Source organism: Battus philenor, unplaced genomic scaffold (genome assembly GCF_028537555.1).
Source record: "Battus philenor isolate CCGP_79_NKW_IND1 unplaced genomic scaffold, ilBatPhil1.0.hap1 SCAF_3, whole genome shotgun sequence".
Taxonomy (NCBI): domain Eukaryota; kingdom Metazoa; phylum Arthropoda; class Insecta; order Lepidoptera; family Papilionidae; genus Battus; species Battus philenor.
Window position 1 is genome coordinate 9916735 of NW_027181693.1, and position 19435 is coordinate 9936169.

The 19435-nt window shown below is 32.0% G+C and overlaps 1 protein-coding gene across 1 annotated transcript in view; it reads left to right on the plus strand.

Annotated features, from left to right (window-relative positions):
* Positions 1-263: 263 nt before the first annotated feature.
* LOC137926936 (agrin-like) overlaps positions 264-19435 on the plus strand; it is a 41302-nt gene continuing 22130 nt past the window's right edge. The window contains exons 1-7 of the mRNA XM_068770684.1: positions 264-1056; positions 9519-9554; positions 11889-12098; positions 12784-12996; positions 16037-16261; positions 17847-18062; positions 18873-19094. Coding sequence (XP_068626785.1) covers positions 264-1056; positions 9519-9554; positions 11889-12098; positions 12784-12996; positions 16037-16261; positions 17847-18062; positions 18873-19094 — 1915 coding nt within the window. The remainder of the gene's footprint in view (positions 1057-9518; positions 9555-11888; positions 12099-12783; positions 12997-16036; positions 16262-17846; positions 18063-18872; positions 19095-19435) is intronic.

The window sequence follows — 19435 nt, forward strand, 5'->3', positions numbered from 1 at the left end:
TACTATATAACTTTCTGCCTCAGAGTGTAACATCAGAATCAGCAAAGTTTACCAAACTACCAACATACCTTCGTGCGCTATCTATCGAAGAACTTTTATTTAGTGTTGAATAAAACCTTTTTATTAAATTAATCTACTTGAATCTTAATTGTTACTTTAGTGTCGATGGCATCGTAGTAAAGATAATGAAATTATTTTCACAGCTTAATAAAATGATACATTTAGAGGAAAATAAAATCAAATGAGGCGTGCGAATTCAAAAGATGAACAGGCCGGGTTACGATTTTACCGTGCCTGCAACCGACACATATTATGCAAGTAATAACCGACCGCCGCAATATGAGCGTGGCTATGGGCAACTTACGGCGGTTCCCCTTTACAGCCCTACTTCACACCCACTTTCGAACTACGCAGATGTATACGAGGGTAACAACGATACAACCCTCAGAGCGGAGGAGAGACATTGGTATATAGAAAATCATAAAAATCTCCAACCTAGTTATGGAGTCAATAACGATACGATTTCTCAAGAAGCCAAGATTAAGAAAGAAGACGAAAAAAAAGTAGAAGGTCAACCAATGAGAAGATCAGATGGCCCTCAAGCACGACAGAGAAGGAAAGAGGACCGCTGTTCATGTGAATGTTGGCCAAGTTCAGACAATAATATTGTTCAAGATAGTATTGGCAATGAGACTACGAGATCGTTATCCGGTGTTGACATGGTTGCCTCATATGGAGTTTACGGCAACCCTCAAGACGATGATAGTTCAGGTTTTGCGCGACATTCAGAAAAGAGTGCTAGCTTTGGTCAAAGAAGTGACGCGCCTGTTCAAGGAGTGATTGTAAATCAACAAGGAAACAGTGCAGTCATACGTTCCACCCCGTCACCTGACGCTGCTTGTAACAAATGTTGCATTTGGTCGTCAAATGCACAACCTTCCAATTCCGAAGACTATTGCTGGATGCACTATTGTCGTCCGGCTCTAATAGTTCTCCTACTATTATTTTTCTTAGTGTTGCTGGGTGTTTCAACAGGGTTCTTATTAACTAACAATTGTAAGTATATATTGCTACTATTAACTTTTCTTATTTATTTTCACTTAAAACATGTATCCTATTATAGTTATATTTATCTATAATATATATATTATACATATTTTGTACAGAACTCGTTCCTTGTACAATTATGTACATTAAGTTGTATTGTCGTTGTTTTTAATAGAATATGTTCAGACAATATCAATATAAAAAGATGAGCTAATAATAAATCATAAAGAGATGTTATATAAATATTGTGTATTACATAGAGAAACAATATTACGCCTATCTAAAAGCACTTATATTCTATTTTCTGATTCGTTTTATCAAGTTTTTGTGTTTATCAAGTATTTATATTGTTATTATCTGAAGATATTTCTTTTTTGAACAATTAAACAAAGAGATCAGGTAACTGACAACTTCTATTTATGTTTCGTTTATACTAATAAACATTTATTATCAAACGAATAAACAAAATTATCAGCGAATCGTAACATATTAGAAACATCATTATTTATCATATTAAACAATGATTTTAGTTGCTTATCAAGTGTTTTCGTTCATTCATCTTTATAAAGAGTTTTTTGATAATGTATTAATTATTATGTATTTCTATATGACACTGTAATGTTACAAAGTTCCACATGTAGCTAACGTTTTGTCGTATATAGTTTTTCTATTAAAGGACCAAAAAAAAAGTCTTAAGGAAAGTGCATCCATTGAGTTCTCTTCGTACAAATTGTTTTTTTAGGACTTTGGACAAGGCACTTCTTTGCGGTAGGCACTCGAGATTATTTTTCCTTCCACCGTAATATTTATATTTATAGACAATTCTGTGAAGCGAAGTACATAATTACTGAAAAACTAAACTGCTCTAAAATATAATAAAAAAATCGAGTCTTTTTTAAAACATGCGTTAGTTTGTAATAATACACCATTTTCCTAATTTTTTTTATGTTTCTGTATATAAATAATTCATAATTTATTAGTTTCAATAAAGAAGGTCAAAAAGCTTAGTTTATTTTAAAGTTCTCTAAACAGTATTGGATACTTCATCTGGATAAAGATATTTATACATAGGAATAGCTTTCTTTTTACGAAAATCAAAAAGCAATTTTCAATTAGTCAATAACTCAGCATCATGTTTTAAATACGTATATATTGAAATAACACAAGTTACTCCAATATAATTTTCTGTGTGAATACACAGATGTTTTTAATGAATCAAATAAATGTAAGTTACGTTACAACTTTTGTTTTTAATTTAGCCTTGATTTCGTTGAAATGAAATAGTGATAAGCGTTAAGTCCGTGGTTGAGGGTAACTGGCTACGTACCGCTCGTTTTTCTCTCTGACAGAGCATTTATTTTGGCCTCACTCCGAATTTTACGTACAAGATTTTCAAGTCGCATTTAGACTATTTGAAAAGAAAATAAATTTTAAATAGTCAGACAAAGTTCCTTTTATTAAATTAAATAATTAAAAGATTGCAATAAATTTGAGGTATAACAGCGAATATTGCAATTTTAAATTATGAGTTACAGTAAAAAGAATACACTGTACAGAATATATGCTCATTCTTTGTCGATGGACATTCTACTCAGCTCTTTTCGGTCTGTAATCTCCATTCCAGAACCCAGCGACTATCTGTTCTGCGTGCTGCCACTTGCCCGCTGTCACTTCCACTTATCCATTGCTACGATTGCTGGTCATATTGGTTACTTTCGTTCGTCTATGGATTTTCTCACTTTTGACTTCATCTCGTAGGGAAATTTTTATCTTATCACTTATAGCTACGGTTTATAGTTTTCCTTACTTCCAATTATTAATTATTATATTATTTTCAAGTTTGTATTTACTATTTGTAGATTACGTATATAATTTCAATACAGTTGTATAAATGTAAGATTACATGTGAATACACACACTCGAGTATTCCCAGTGGCCTCACCTCTCGACTAACTTCGGTATCTGTTGATTGAGTTTAATGAACGAAGTGAGCACTCTCTTTGTTAACGTTTTTAAGGCTAAACAATGTGATACGAATTGATTTTCTTTTATTCCATCTATCAAGTTTTCAATCACGTAATTAAGTGTATTTACCAACTTGTTTATAGTTTAAAAACATTTATACTTTTCCAATATATATACTATATATACATACATATGGAAGTTAATAAATATTGTAAAGAAGCCGTAGAACAAAAACAGTAAATCTACAAATGCCTCCAATACATACATCAAGTCCTTTCATCTTTTAGTACTTCGACTTTTATCAATAAGACAAACATCAACCTATTTTGTCACGATATATCAATTCATATTCTTACATATATTGTATATTCTTATATAGATATTCTTTTCATATGTAAAAATAAATTAAGAGTAACATTCAATAAATAAAAACAGTAAAAAGCAACTATGCCACTCCAAAGTCATTGCCGTTTTACGAAAAAAAAAAATTTTGCACCGCTATTTTATCGTGAAAGAATTTTTTATTAAAATATGACTGACGTTTCGTTCAGAGAACAGGCAGGCGACATTAACAAAAAAAAAACGGACACGCTGTTACTAAAAATAATTCAGGTTTTATGTAAACACATCGCATTGAGAATAATTATAAATTTATTTTTTTAATGCTTACAAAACGTACCATGTTACGAACAACAATACGTTTGTAATCAGAACACTTCAATATTATGTGATAATTTGATAAAATAGATTTAATCTATTCTCACAGATTTATAATATATCATAAATCGGGAAACATTTCAAGGTGTTTAGTTTGATAATCTTTTCTATGTTCATAAGAATATCAAAAAAAAAAATAGCAATGTATTTATAAAAATAAGCTTGTCTTCGAATTATGATGTAACAAATTTGAAAAGTTTAAGTTGTAAAACAATTTTTTTAAAAATTCTTAAGTGTGATGGATTTTTAAATCATAATAAAGCTCGGGAATGAATTGCTTTACTACTGTCTTAAATAAAAAAAAAACTTTAAAAGGCGTTTAAAACGTCTGAAAAGGCTGTAAGGTCTTCTCACATCAGGTCGCATTCAGAATCCTCGGAAAGAAAGCTTTAGGTTGGAGGCGCCAGAATTGGAGGACTCGATCTGATTCTATTTTTTATCAATTTAGGCTCTAATGGAATTCTTTTCATAGTACAAGTGATAACTGTAAATGATCCTAATTGGGTGATAAAATGAGCAAAAAACATGTCAGTATTTTAGTATGAATAACCCATTGAAATTTCGTTTGGTACGTTATCCTGTTAAATGAATACATGAATTGTAGCTGTAGAATAAAAATGTAAAGAATTGTTTGACTCTACGCTATAGATTGTCGAAAAGTCGAAGCCATCGTTTGCTTTTATTTTTTTTTATCAAGAGAATTAATTTTCAGCGGGCGGCAGCGGGGACTGATTCACGAGTCACGTTCAATTTTAGCTTTGGAAGCTGAGCACAAATGGCTAATCGATTGGTTAATTTTCACACCGCTTGAACACAAAATTCTTATGGAATTTCAGATTGTCAATTTACAGCCCAGTCTGCCTAATTTAGCTATATTTGTAATGCAGATTCAAATAGCTATAAGGCAACCATTATTCACTACATTTCTTAACTAACATTAGCTTCAATTTTATTTCAATCACAAGTCTAAATAACTTATGTAACATTTTTTTTTGATAATTGCTTTTTAGTTGATTTATGTAAATATTATATTAAGTTACTCAGATCAAATCTTATTTATATTGTAAAGTTTTATTTGACTAAATTTGCTTAATAAATTTTGTTTTAGCCATTGTAACTTTATGTTGGGCGCGATACAGATATCTAGAGTACTCTCGAAGAGAAGTCTTTTGTTATAGCACGATGGTGTGTACATCGCTGTTTACGTTAAAGCTTATGCTACCAAGCGCCGAAAATTGGAACAAGGTTCTTTAGTCTTTTAGGTTTTTACGTTAGCCTATTGAAGTGCACTGCATGAAAATACTCCTTTTCTTTGAATTTTTGTTGTCATTGTTGAAGATTGTGATCCCCTGGATATGGCGTAATATTGAAGTTCATTAGGCTGCACCACTTGTTTCTATCTTTGGCCCCCAGCATGGAGATTGGCGTCAAGAAACGAGCGACATTGATCCGGCCAACAGAATTATGACCGCACGGGCCTTCGCCTTCGACTTTTCCAGTCACTAAGTTTCTCACCCGTATACGTTTGTGCAGATGACCACAGAATTCTGTCAACGTCTTGACTAGTTTTATTTTATAGTAATGATTTTTTTCATATTGAACTGCTTCATTTTGTTTTTAGCATGTCTATGTAAAAAAAATTACCAGGTGATATAGAGTACTAAAATATTGTATTGGCTAGTATAATAAAAGTAGGTATGATTTTCTTACATTTTAATACAAATTAGTTTTATTAAAAAGACACATGTTGGCACAAAGACACAACGATATTAGCAGTCTTCCTACGAACTTAATAATTTTTTCATGCATGAAATGGACACGTATTTATTCAATTCTCAGAACCGGTGGATATATTAATGTAAAGCAGGTAGAGCTATACCGGCTCTTTATTTTTCTTGTCCACAAACTGTAAGACACAGTGTAATAAACAAAACACTAACATAATCACTAAAATAACGATTAGACATTAAGACTTTTTCCCATAAATCAACGACATCCGAAAGCTAGCAATGACGTGGAACGTACGTGGTTTAACCCGAAAACAATAAAAAATATTTCAACGAAAATTTTTAAATCAGGCTAACGATATATGAATTATTGTCGTGAAAGAATTGGTATTTAGTTTTTCTTGTCAAATTGATTTATTTTTTTGGGTGAAAAATAGTTTTAAAAACACGTGACAGCTTAGGGATCAATAAATAATTTACTAGAAACATATACATGAGGAAGAAACATATAAATCGAAGGCCTTGTTTAATAAAATACTTAATATTGAATAATAATTGTTATAAATCGGGTCGGATTAACAAGAGATGCCGGCAATGATTGTAGGTCAAAGTTTATGAATCACGCATACCGCCTCGCTGTGTCCTGCCCTATGGAATAATTGAGTATGAAGCTATAATTTATACAACGATAATGAAAATGACGAACGACTGTACGGCACGCAGGTTTTTACTTTAATAAGAATCACCCGAGCGTTCACAAAAACGTGCATAAGTAGTAATTGAACATGTAAAGTGTCATTTAAATTAATTGTTGTTTTTACATCTAGCGTAATTTATTTGAAGTGAAGCACTTTTGATTGAGGCGTAGCGAGAAAATCGCGAGTTGATTTAGCAGGCGTTCGTCGGACACCTCGTGGCAAGTGCGTGATTATGTCAGACATTCGTAATTTCCGGCCACCCGCCGCCCACCGATGATATCAATTTCAATTTGTTGCGGCGCCACAACAACCGCTTCTACTTGATTCGTGGTGTGAATCGATTTCACTCTAGTTTCCTCTTACTTTTCTACCGGACTTAATCTCAGGTTTCTCGATTGAAACGTCTCAAGATTTTGGGAGACGATATCCACTTAATTTTACCTTATATTATATTTTTTATTCCAGATTTTTAATCGTGAAAGGGGTATTTTTTTCTCCATAAGTCGTAAATATTTATTTTACGTTAAAGGAAATTACAACTGAAATAAATCTTGACATTTCCGGAGACCCTTAACATTTAAAAAATGCTTACAAAGCGACGCCTGAACAAACGATTCGTTGCTTGAATTTTTCAGCCGTTGGCATTTTTTATTTCAACGTTTAGATATGTGGCATTATAAAGCGATTACGAGAACTGAGGGTAAGGCAGGATGTATAAAAAAATTCGGGTACAAGCATTTAAAAAGAAGTTTATTCTCATCTCCCTAAAAATGTTATTATTATGTTAAAAGGAATTTGTTGGAAATAATTTTAATTCGTTTAAATAAAATTCGTAAAAATATGTTTTGTCAGATGTTGAAGAGAGCTGTCTAGATGGCCGCTATTGCCTCAAGGTTGGCATGGAGATAATGGACCGACAAACGCAGTGTAGAACATTCACTCACATAGTGGATAGACAATCTTTTTAAGTTCGCTGTTAGAATCGGAATGCAGGCCGCTTTTGACCGGTCTCATTGCAAATTAGTAAGAAGGTTACGTCTAACAGTAGACGTGCTACAGGTCAAATTATGATGACAAAGTTAGTAACATCAGAAATGATGGATTCTGTATGTATGAAAGTCTCTCGAATCTTCAGCGATCTCTCTTTTTTCACTCCCACAAATATAGTACAGCGATCGGATTCGTTTAACACGTGACTGGTCACTCGGTCGTTGTTTAATAGCCTCGTATATGTAAAGGACAGGCGCGGCCTACGTCCAACCAATTTGCAATAAAACAATATGGCGCACCGGTTCAGCATAGCTCTGCTTGTGAACGCTTCCAGTTATCTCTGGTTAAACTTTTAGAAGGAAAGGTGAACTTTTGATTCTTTTCTAGTTAACGCTAGTTTTGAACTCCTGCAGTAAAAATTTAAAGTAATTTATTGGTAGACAAAGTATGTTATATTTTATTGTCTTTCTTATTTATCAAAAATACATGCGTATATCACTAATGATATTACATTTATACTATGAACAAAATATTTTCCTTCGTCCAAAAAAATATTCATTATTTGAAAATGAAAATTTGATTATTATTACGTACCGTTTTTTTCTATATTTCCTGTAAAAAAAACTATAGCTTATGCTGTAATGATATTCTATTCTTAAAAATAATGCAACACATTTGTAAAGTTTTAAGTTGTGTCATTTATTGCACTCTTAAATTGCAAATGTCCACTTTTTAACCTTTTATTATCTTTTGTGAACTGTATCAAAGCCGATAATTAGCAACTTAATTCTTCACGAAAAATTATTAATTATTTTATCTATCCATGATTATGTTAATATTGTCTGTATGGTACACAGATTTATTCGTACTTTTTGTTGTGTTAAAGTAAAAATAATTTGCATTTATTTATTTTGAAGTTCAATAACTTAAGTAAATATTTATTGTAATATAAGCTTAATTTTTATTCTTTTACTTTTATCCCTTTCTTTGGATAAGTTTTGATTTGTGCAACGTTTTAAATATAAGATTTATTTTAAATTGTTTTAGGTAAAATATTATAGTAGAGTATGGGTTTATTTAGAAAAGAAAACGTTAATATTAAAAAGCATTTTTATCAGATTGTTCGCATAAGGGGGATATCTATAAAAACTGCATCAGAATAAAACTTTGTGAAAAATGTAAGAATTTTTAATTTTATTTCCGACTACGAACTATCTGCGGGGAAAATTCTTCGTACTAAAACAAAAACATAGTAACGTTAAAAGTTTCTACATTTATCTTTATTTAGTTCATTGCGTAAAGAAAATTTTAGTTTTCTGTTCGAGTAGCGTTTATGTAAACGAACCAAATATTTGCCTAGCGTATTATATTGCGTTCATTACTAATTTTAATTAAATGCATTACTTTTACGTCTTCATATATATATTTATATGATCTAAAATTTTATTTTATATTAGACACCCATGTGCTAAAAAAACATGCTAGTCGTTACTGTTGTATTGTTAGTTTTAAAACACGAGACTCCATTCAAAGCGTGCGTTTGAGCTATAAACCCTTCGATGTTTTTTGGTAAACTGGTGGCATTAACGAATTTATTTTTTATTAACGAAAGACATTACGGATTCCCTATTTTATTTTCATAAATTTCTCACATAATTTGTAATGGTCCGGAAAGGTAAGCAATAGTCAAGGGGTTATTCTATGCTATGATAGAGTATCTATATATCTATCTACTTACATGCAGCACTATGCGATACAAAACTTAAGAGGACCTCTAGTGAAGAGACCACAAACAAAGTCTTGTTATATTTTAATGTTGATTTAGATAAAAAACACGTAGTGAAAAAGGCCTTACTCATTGTAAAATAAATAAAAGTAATGAAACGTACTGCATTGAATATACAGTTAGAAAAGAAATATACTACCCCGAATTTGAAATAATTATTACCACCACATCAATTGTCTTGTAAAAAGTGATTTTTTAAGCTCAAAAACTGATTTTAAACTGTATTTATTATAGTGCTACCGAAACCGCTGTACCGCTCCTTGGGATATCCCTAGCCTTGATACTCCTATCCGTTTCGCCGTGCGACTATCTTAGTGACGGTATAGCGATTTCGGTAGCCCTGTAACTAGCGCTACAATGAAGCTGTACTCAAAATAGATATAATCTTAATAGTTTTGGTGTTGACATTCATTATTTCAGCTAAATGCAACACATAATATCGAATCGAAATATGTTTACTGTTTTATACCTTGTATATAATGATTCGCTTCTATTACAGTGTCAGCAATGTATGCAAATAAACATAAATTCTACATAATGTATCAAAATAATTGTTAAGCCATTCAAATTAAAATTTCATTGTTTCAGATTTACATTATCAACCAAGACCACCTGCTCCGGAAGGTAAATTTCATTGAATAATTAATAAAGATTAAAATTATGACCGTCCTCAACATTTTATTTATGTTTACTAGCTAAAATTTCTTTGAACATAGATAACACAAAATCTGTTGTTAATTTTTTGTCATAAACCTTTTTATAGTCTGTTTTTAGTCGAGGAGGCGTTTTATGTTTTTAACAATAAGTGATATTTATAAGTTTTTTTATCTATGGCTAATTGATTTATCGAATTTTAATATTCAGGTAGTCAAAATTTAGACTCAAATACTTTTTCCTCATTAAATTTTAAGAGAATCCTTTAATTACGTACCACTACGCGTGTTTATTAATTTCACGCCACTTAAAACTTGAAAAAGTAATTAATTATCTTATTCTTAACACCTAAATCGTAATTAAAATAGTCCTTTATTCAAAATTTACTGTTCTACAATTTATGTAATACGTTTCAGCTGACTTAAACAGAAAATGTTTATTTGACGCCAGTGTTTAGCAAACGGTTTTTATTATGGAAACTTTTCTTTTATAACGATGTTACATTTTAGCTCTATTTGTTGCGAGTATTGATAAAAATTAAGTTTTCGTAATTATTTAATTTATTTGTAAAAATGTTTGAAGAGTTTAAATCAAAAACTCAGTAACTTGTTTTTCCTTTTCGCATGTCTTTGTAATAAGACTGCGTTATTTTAAAATTGCTGTTATTTGAATAAGAATAATAGAATTCCGAGTGTGTGCGGCATGATTCATACGACTTCCGAATTACCTCCTAACTTTCACGGTTACGAAGCGGCACTGGCGGTTGTCAGGTTTATTTTGGCAATATTATATAAAATCCTCGGGGAGCTTTATTGAGTTTAATAAACGCGCCGTAGTAAGGGTTGCCTCCCCTTGTACCTTTTACCCGCATAACTACGAATTTATGTACAAATGCTTATATATAATTTAAGCAGTTTGCGCGTACCTACCTAAAAAAAAGGGGCAGGCAAAATATCCTAATTTTGTTTCATTCACAAGGCATCCGCCATAATTTTTATCTTTCCTCTCGGTTCCATTTATCTCGGGCTTCTTCTACAGCGATTCGCATTCTTACATTTTGTTTCTAACGAAATTGTTATTTCCGACTGTTTTCTTTCCGTTAAGCGGATTCGTCAAGGGTCTTTATATAAAAGTCGAGGAAATGAGTTTGCGGGAGAATCGTGACGTTTGATCTTCTTTCTGAAAAGGTAAATGTAATAAATATTAACAAAATTCCACGTTTCTATAGCTTTTCTGCTTTGATGAGAGAAACGGAAGTCAATTTGTAAAGCAAAGTCATACGTTATGTCATACTTCTGGTTGGAAAAATAGTGCTTAAAAACATTTAAAAGTACCTGTTTATAAAACAGTAAAGTATTTAGAAAACTTTTAACTCGTTTATGTTTTTTTGGGTTCAATATTAAAACATTTACTAGATTGTTTCAAACATAAGACAAAGTAATTGATTCCGAACAATTACAATTAAAAGTTTAAAAACTTTGTGAAAAGAAAATCTCAACAGAGTAAAATTAACCTCTTTGAGTCAAGAAGAAAATTGTAAATTAACTTTAACTAAACCGCCGGCTTGTGACTTCGCGCTCAGAAATGTCTGCTTAGAATTTTAACTAGGTGATAGAGATCGGTAATCCCTAAAGCCTGCTCTAACACTATGCCCCGTAAAGCGGATGTTCACATCTTATTTTAGTCCTTCTTAATAATTTAGTCACGGCTTCGACTTCTCAGGTAGAAAATTGGAAATTGTGCTATTCTTTGGAATTTTCTGAGCAATCACGTACTTCCAAAGAGTTTTAGGTTTTACAAGAGAATAATGAAACAGGATGATTCGAGCTTTTCATATTTTATACTTAATGTAAGTAAATCTTGTATCGCTCAGAGTTATAAGGCGAAGGTATACGACCAAAGAATTACAGCACTAAAACATGGTCTCTCACTTAAGGCATATCTGGCAAACTCTTAATCGCTTGATGAGCCATGAAGAGGACTATGCTCCGGGAATTTTCTACAAGATCAAATAAAGAATGAAGAGATCCGTAGACAGACGAACATAACCAGCACAACAAAGACCACATTGTATGCAGAACAGCTGCTGTGACTCCAGAACCTGAGTCAAGATCATGGATCGGCATGCACAGCGAAGAACGTCCACCCTGAAGTGGACATTAAGTTCGCAAGGCGCTGGATAGGGGCTGCTAGCAAATGGTCGTATTGGAAATTTGCGGAAAAGACCTATGTCCAGTAGTTGAAGGTCTGCGGCTGAAATGATAATGAAAAGTAAAATATGTCTATAAAATTTATGTGTTGCAGAGGCTTGTGAAAAGACGTTTTGTCGCTGGGGAGCCGAATGTGTATCTTTGGGTGACGGACGTGCGCACTGCGCGTGTCCTGTCACTTGTCCCTCCGCCCCAACGCCGGTATGCTCCACTGCAGGTCGCACTTACCGCAACCACTGTTATCTGCGTAAAGAAGCCTGTGAAAGAAGACTCAACTTACGCGTTAAACACGAAGGCGAATGCGGTGAGTGAAATTATTTACATAAATTACACGATTAATTTCGAAATGCATTAATAAAATCATGTTTTTAGACAGTTTTTTACGTTTTATAATTTGTAACACGTCATTGTATACTGCTACGATTTATGTGTTTTGCCACTTTTACCTATAATGAATAAAGGTATGTAATATAATCTTGGCTCTTTGGAGATCTAAAGTAGAAATAAAAGACTCAAAAATTTTGAAAGTCCACACTATCCATAGTTATTTTATAAATTTATCTATGATGAGAATGAGTAAATGGATTTTTATTCTAAGGCCGTCGAGTTCTTCCAAACCAGAAATGTAATCGAAGTGGATAAAGTTAATAAATAAGACTGAACGACGGAGTGTATTTGATCAACGTCGATTATTCCAATATGTAACGTTGACGAAATTAAAAAAAAAAAACAAAGCGCAGAACTTTTTACCACAGTTACTATGTGTACGATTTATCTTCTATTTCAGTATGCAATAGAACGTTTTTCAGTTTTATTTTAAACATATGTTTTTTAATGCTAAAATTATTACTGATAAGTATAGTAAAGACAGCTTTTTATGTACTGATATTTATCAATATGAAATTTCTTTAAATAGCTTTATATTTTACCTCGATAAATTTCCTATAATGTCTATTTTGTATGTTTTTTATTATTTTTAATTAAACTAGAAGCCGGGGACCCCTGCGCTAGTGTTACCTGTCCGGTAGGAGCACGATGCGTGGTCACCTACGGGCAAGCCGAATGCCGGTGTCCACGCAGCTGTCAAAAACGGAAGCCAGTTTGCGGTACAGATGGAACGGAGTACCCGTCAGCATGTCACCTGGATAAACACGCGTGTGATAATCAACTGAATATTACAATTCGATATCACGGAAAGTGTGGTAAGAATTTTTTTTAGATTTACAGATAAAAAAATCCTTTAAAATTAATAATAGATTTCCACTAACGTACTGGCGCGATATCTATGGAATCCTAATTCTTAGAGACTTAAAATTTGGTAGGAACATTTCTTTTGCCAAGTATAGGTCAGTTAAGTAAGAATTATGGTAAATTTTATCCGTATAGGGGCTACAGTTTATTATAAAAGTAAATATACACATATTTAACCTATAAGTGTTAAACTTGGCTACAATATTTTGGGCCATGTGTTGGCTGGATACAATTAGTATACATATGAATATAAATCATAAAAAGGAGGATCTGAAAAGGTTTTGATTTATAATTAAATGATTTGTTAATTATAATTCAAATATTAATATAACATTAAATGGATTTTGAATATAAGCTGCATTAAAATGTGTTAAACAAAAAAATGTACTGTTGATATGTGTAAAAAAATTGCTTAAAAATCTTATATAAAATCACACATACTTCAGAACTATATATTCCATTAGGCGATAGTCTCGCCTCGCTAGTTTTTTGAGTTTGAAAAAAGTATATGGGAGCATCAACTTTTTTCCAGACGGAACGGAGAAAACGAGCCGAGGCTGCATTTTCTTCGTCTTGGTTTTAACTATCGCTACGGTTGGTTTTAATTGCATTTGGTTCTTACCAAAAAGTTATTTTTGTGTTCTTATGTAAACAATAAAGATGTCGATGACAAGAACAAACAATTTCATTTTAGTAATTACTGTAAATTTGTTGCTGTTACATTTTATTTTAATAAGATTTTTTGTTCACTTCTTTCTTTGATCGAAAGCAATAGCAACCGAACCCTTTATTTACAAAGTATAAAGTAAATAAAAAACTATGTGTGGATTATTAGTATTTAATAAGGTTTAAATTAAAAGACAAATTTTAATATGGAATTTAAAGGCGATTAAAAACATCTATCGGCAAAAGCGGTAAAACGACAAATACAATCAAATTAAAAAACGTGCAATTTGTCTTACACAAATATTGGCCGATTGGTAATTGAATTCAGGGTTCGGGCCGAGTTAGGTTTTTATAGCTTAAAGGTCATAATGTTAATAGATTTTAATGAAATATAAATAAGAAGACCCAATCGCTGTGTTTAACTCATGAGTGAAAAATTATACTATATATTTTAACAGCTTATAAAGGTTGTCGCAAAATGAAAAATAATAATACATTACGAAAAAAATATAAACTGAACATTATCATGAGAATTTCTTTTAATGACGAGAATTAATTAAAGCGGCCGTTTAGCCGTGTTTTGTTGGACCGCATCTTGGCCATGAATGGAACTCGTTAAGAAGAGGTTGCTCCTTAATAATAGATGCGATGTACAAAAAGGGTGAACATTTCATTTTGTCTGTATGAAATGTCGCCGCTGCCCCCAAATATCGCCGGGTTACTTATAGCGACGATATCGTCATTTGCCACCAACATAATTTTTTTACATGTATCATTATTATGTAATTCATTTAATAATGATTCTTTCACATTACACTAATTAAGTATATCAATTAAAGTACTTAGTTCGCCGTTATGTTTCTGTAAAAAGTATTGAAATTAATAAATTTAAATAATATGACGACATTATTAAACTTAACAGTAACTTAATTGAATCCATTTTTCACGGGTTTGTTCGTATCGAGGTTATACCATAGCTTTAAAATATCACAATTGCATGCATTAAAATATTAAATGTACAAAAAAGTGCATTCTAATAGTATTCCATTAACTTGTTTCTTTAGTATAATATACATATGTATATATCTATATATACATATATAGATCAAACATTTTAATTTTTTTTGCCTCTGTTTCTCCAAAGGAATGGTTAGAAAACAAATCTGTTTTCTGTTTTCGTTTTATAAATGTAATTTAATCTATTGTGTTTTATACACTCGCAGACTCTCTGAACCCTTTTCACAAAACTTGTCCCGGAACATTCGATCTGAGCTAAATTTGTACAAGACCGAATGCCCGTACGTTCCAAGTTCCTTTGTGAAATCTTTCTTTTACTTCATTTCATTACTTTGCCATTGTTTTTATACAAAATTAATTTTATTGTGGGACTGCATCCCCAAAGGATTCATCTACCTCTACATATGAACTACACTCAAACAAACGTGTTCTTTTTTCTTCAAATACCTTACGATAAATTAGGTTAAAGGGCCTATATATTGTTCCAGGAAAATGAAGTAACGTTGGGTTGTATTAAGAACATTCATATGAATACGCGCATGTGTTTGTAGCTGATATAATATCCAGGGCCCCGATATGAACGCGTCCTAATTTTATTTGATGAAACGAGATAATTTAGCCAAGAGTAATTTCGTATTGAAATGAGTAATGAAATTACATTACGAGGTGTCACGAATGTTAATTAACATTAGCAAATGTTTGAAGCGTTAGAGGTTTCGTTTGTGTATTGCTTTGTGCTTTATACAATCTATTAAGCGCGATATTGAATTAAATGTAAGTTATTTTGTATTGTAGCGTTGGAATTACCTCTGAATATAGTATAATAGCTCGTCTTTTTGTTGGCATAAGGTAAACATCTTAGTTTCGTAAAGCAAGCTAAGTATTTGGTCTTGGGTTTTAATGCGGATCTATATTACTTAAGACGTTAGTTAAGTTTATTATGAACAATAATATCGTCATATTAGAATAACACGTCACGGTTGAATTTATATAGATTGTCGTGAAACACCTCCTCTTTTTATTTTTAGCCTTTCATTTACCAAAATTATTTCAATTTTCTTTTGTACTCTCTGTCATTACAGTACTATAATTAAAAATGAAATAATATAACGACTATGAACTTGCCAGTAAGGTCCGAAGTGCCCGACTATGTTTCAGTGCTGATATTCATGACTGGTAACAAACAACCTAACGCCATAATAACATATTATTTTAGACATTGCTATTATACATCGAGATTGCGATCGTAAGTGTTTGCTGGTTGTGGTTTATTTGTGAAATTAATTATGTATTGTTTATTGGACATAGATCCGTGCGCAGATCACGATTGTGCGGATGGAGGAGTTTGCCAGCTGAACGAAGCGAGGGTGCCCGCGTGTCGGTGCGGCCCTCCGTGCGATCTCATCGTAAGACCCGGGGCTGCAGTGTGCGGCTCGGATTATAAAGATTATCCGAGCGAGTGCGCCTTGCGCCGCGAGTCGTGTCGAACCCGCCAACAGCTGTCAATCGCTTATCGAGGAGAATGTGCTTCCGGTAACTTACTAATAATTATAATTTTTCATTAACAATATTTCTTTTGATATCTAGTATAATATAGACCTCACATCATAGTAATATAAAGTATATATCCACTAAACCATAAAACTGCTTTGTTTATTTAAGTAAATGGTGATAATAGTGAGTATTGTGGTCACTCACTTTGAACCTTATAGGCAACCTCGCAGTGGTAGTTGGCCACCCGAATAACGGATAGAACAGTTGGGACCTTAAAGTTGGCCTAGCGTGGAGACCATATACCGCCAAGCGCAAGGTAGAACATTTCCTAACCAGATGGACAAACGACTCGGTTAAGGTAACGGGAAGGCGTTGGGTGTGATCAAATGAACTACATTTTAAAGCCAGCTGTAGATGTTCTTTATTTGAAATGATGAGATACTGTTTTAGGTTAATCAGTGATAAAAAAATTTCACACCTAACACACAAAATGAAGAAAAAATAAAAAGTTTTTTTTTTTTTTTAATTAAGCCATGACATGTAAAATCGATTAGAGTTTCATATTTTTGTTTGTAGTTCACGTCCAAATTAATTCAAATCATTTTAGAATAAACACAACATAAGCACTTTTTTAGTTTGTACTGAGAGATATTTTGTTCTGAAATAATGTAATTGGACACGAGCATCGAAGCGTCGCCTCTCCCAGGAATTGCGACAGGAGCGAAATAATTCAATTTTGTAGTGTTATTAACTTATCATCCAGAGGAGTCGTATCATATTGAGTCTGTAAACTTTTGTCCATGAACCTTTCGCTAATTTTTATATAAACAGATCCGATTTTATAAATAAATAAAATAATATACTTAGAGTATGCACAAGTATTTTAAAAAAGTTTTGATTTTAACATTAGATTTTTAGATCTAAAACTTTGTGCCTTTGTAGTAAAAACCTTAAAATGCTAATATAGTAAAAGTTATATAATTATAATGGTAAAGATAATATTTAATATAAAACCTAATAAAAAATGCAATCACTGACGATTATTTTGAAAGACAATGAATACAATTAAAACTGAATTAATAGAATCTTTTTTTTACCAATATTCAGCTGTATTATTTTTTCTATCGTTATGTTGAAAATGTCTTTAGAACCAATTGAATTAATAATCCTAACCTCAAAATTGTGACGTCATTAATGAAATAGATTGGCGATGAAAGGTAAAATAAATTTTTATTAAAGAATAGATTTCTGTTTGTAGAAACAGTAAACAACTATAAAATACGTTTGTTATCATATAAATCAAAAAATCAAAAAAATATATATGAAAAAAACACTTTTCCTTAAACAGATACTTATTCAAAATGAACACTTTTAGCAATGAATACTTTTTGCGTAACATCAAATTAAAGTTTTATGTATTGGTGTATAGCATTACATAAAACATAGGAAACAATGATTTCATTTTGTCAACGGGGGTACCTTTTAATTTTCGATTTCAATATATAGACTGTTTTTTTCAATCGTTTTGAATTAAAAAACAAACTTCTTGTTGAAAAACCTCCTATACTACAGTCAAATATGGAATGTGTAAACTATTAGTACATAAAAAAATTATTTTAAATAGCTCAACATCCATGTGAGACGGTGAAATGCGGCGTTCGCGAGCGTTGCTTGCTCGACGCTCACGGGGTGGCTGTGTGTGTGTGCGGCCCCGATTGCGAGGATTTCATACGTCCCGTGTGCGGTACAGACGGACGTACTTACGACAATCCATGCTTACTCGATCGTACGTCTTGCTTGGACAACAGGGATATACGAGTGGCTTACATGGGTCCCTGCGGTAAATACAAATATATTTCATTACTCTACGTATCATATCTATAATATAAACTTAAATAAATTGCTAAATGTGTTGGTGAAACTCGACACCGGCTCGATCAATCGAGCTTTTTCAATTATCAGGTTCGATTAATAAATAAATTCATTAAAAATCAAAAGGAAATTAATAAAAACAACACTTTTATTTTTCACCCTCTTTCTTTTTCATAGCTCAAAAATTCCAGAACTAAACTTGAAAATATAATTAAACAGAAATTGTCGTGTACCATGAAAAATTACTATAAAAATATTATCACATTATTAATAAATTCTTGAAAGTTATGAAATCTTTGTAAATATCAAGATATTGAATCAATTAATAAAGAGATTACTTTGAAATATGTTTAGATAATTTATTCTTCCTTATTGGATCATGACAGTCGATCATTTTTGACAGTACAAAACCAGTCGCGCAAATATAATAGAAGCGAATTTATTTATAATTGACACAATATTTATAATAGATTTTCGCTTATGTACTGACTCATCAGGATATCTCTGGAACCTCAAGACTTAGAAACTTAAATTTTGTAATAATGTTCCTTGTACTAAGTAGATGCCTGTTACGAATGGATTATATGAAGTTTCACCCGCAAAAAGGGTTGAGATTACGTTAGTTAATAAAATGCATTTTATTAATTTAAAAAAAAATAAAAAAATTATTTTAAATATTTTTATGAATCACATTTAATTAGGCAGTGCAGATCAAGTAATAATTAATATTTTATATTAAAATAAATAAATATGTGCAAGTTTTGTTTGTTTTATGTAGGTGTAGAGAATCCTTGCGCTCGGGCAAGTTGTCCCTGGGGAGGCGCGTGCATATCCCGTAGCGGAGCCGCCCAATGTGCTTGTCCGGTGTGCGACGCAACGTTAGCGCCGGTATGTGCCTCCGACCACAACACCTACGGCAGCGAGTGCAAAATGCGCATGCACGCGTGCCAGTCGAACATGAAAGAAAACGAAATACATGTTCTCTACAACGGAACTTGTCGTAAGTAACTATAATTATATCATTATACAATTGAGGAACAAATTTTATTCCAATTACATAAACTTTGTTACGCTACCTTCGTTAATTAATATCGCCCTATAAATTACAAAATTAAACTTTTGCTTGCGACACCTTGAAACTTTTCATTAAAATGACGTATACCTTTTAATATAAAACAATTTGGTACACATTTATACAAGTGTATTATTACACTTTCATTGTTATTTACGTCATTTATATCTTTATGTAACAGTTTCTAAATTTAACAACTAGGATTTTGAGTGGTCCAATACATAGATATTTTTCTCTTTTTTATTCACCAATTAATTCGCCTGCCATTA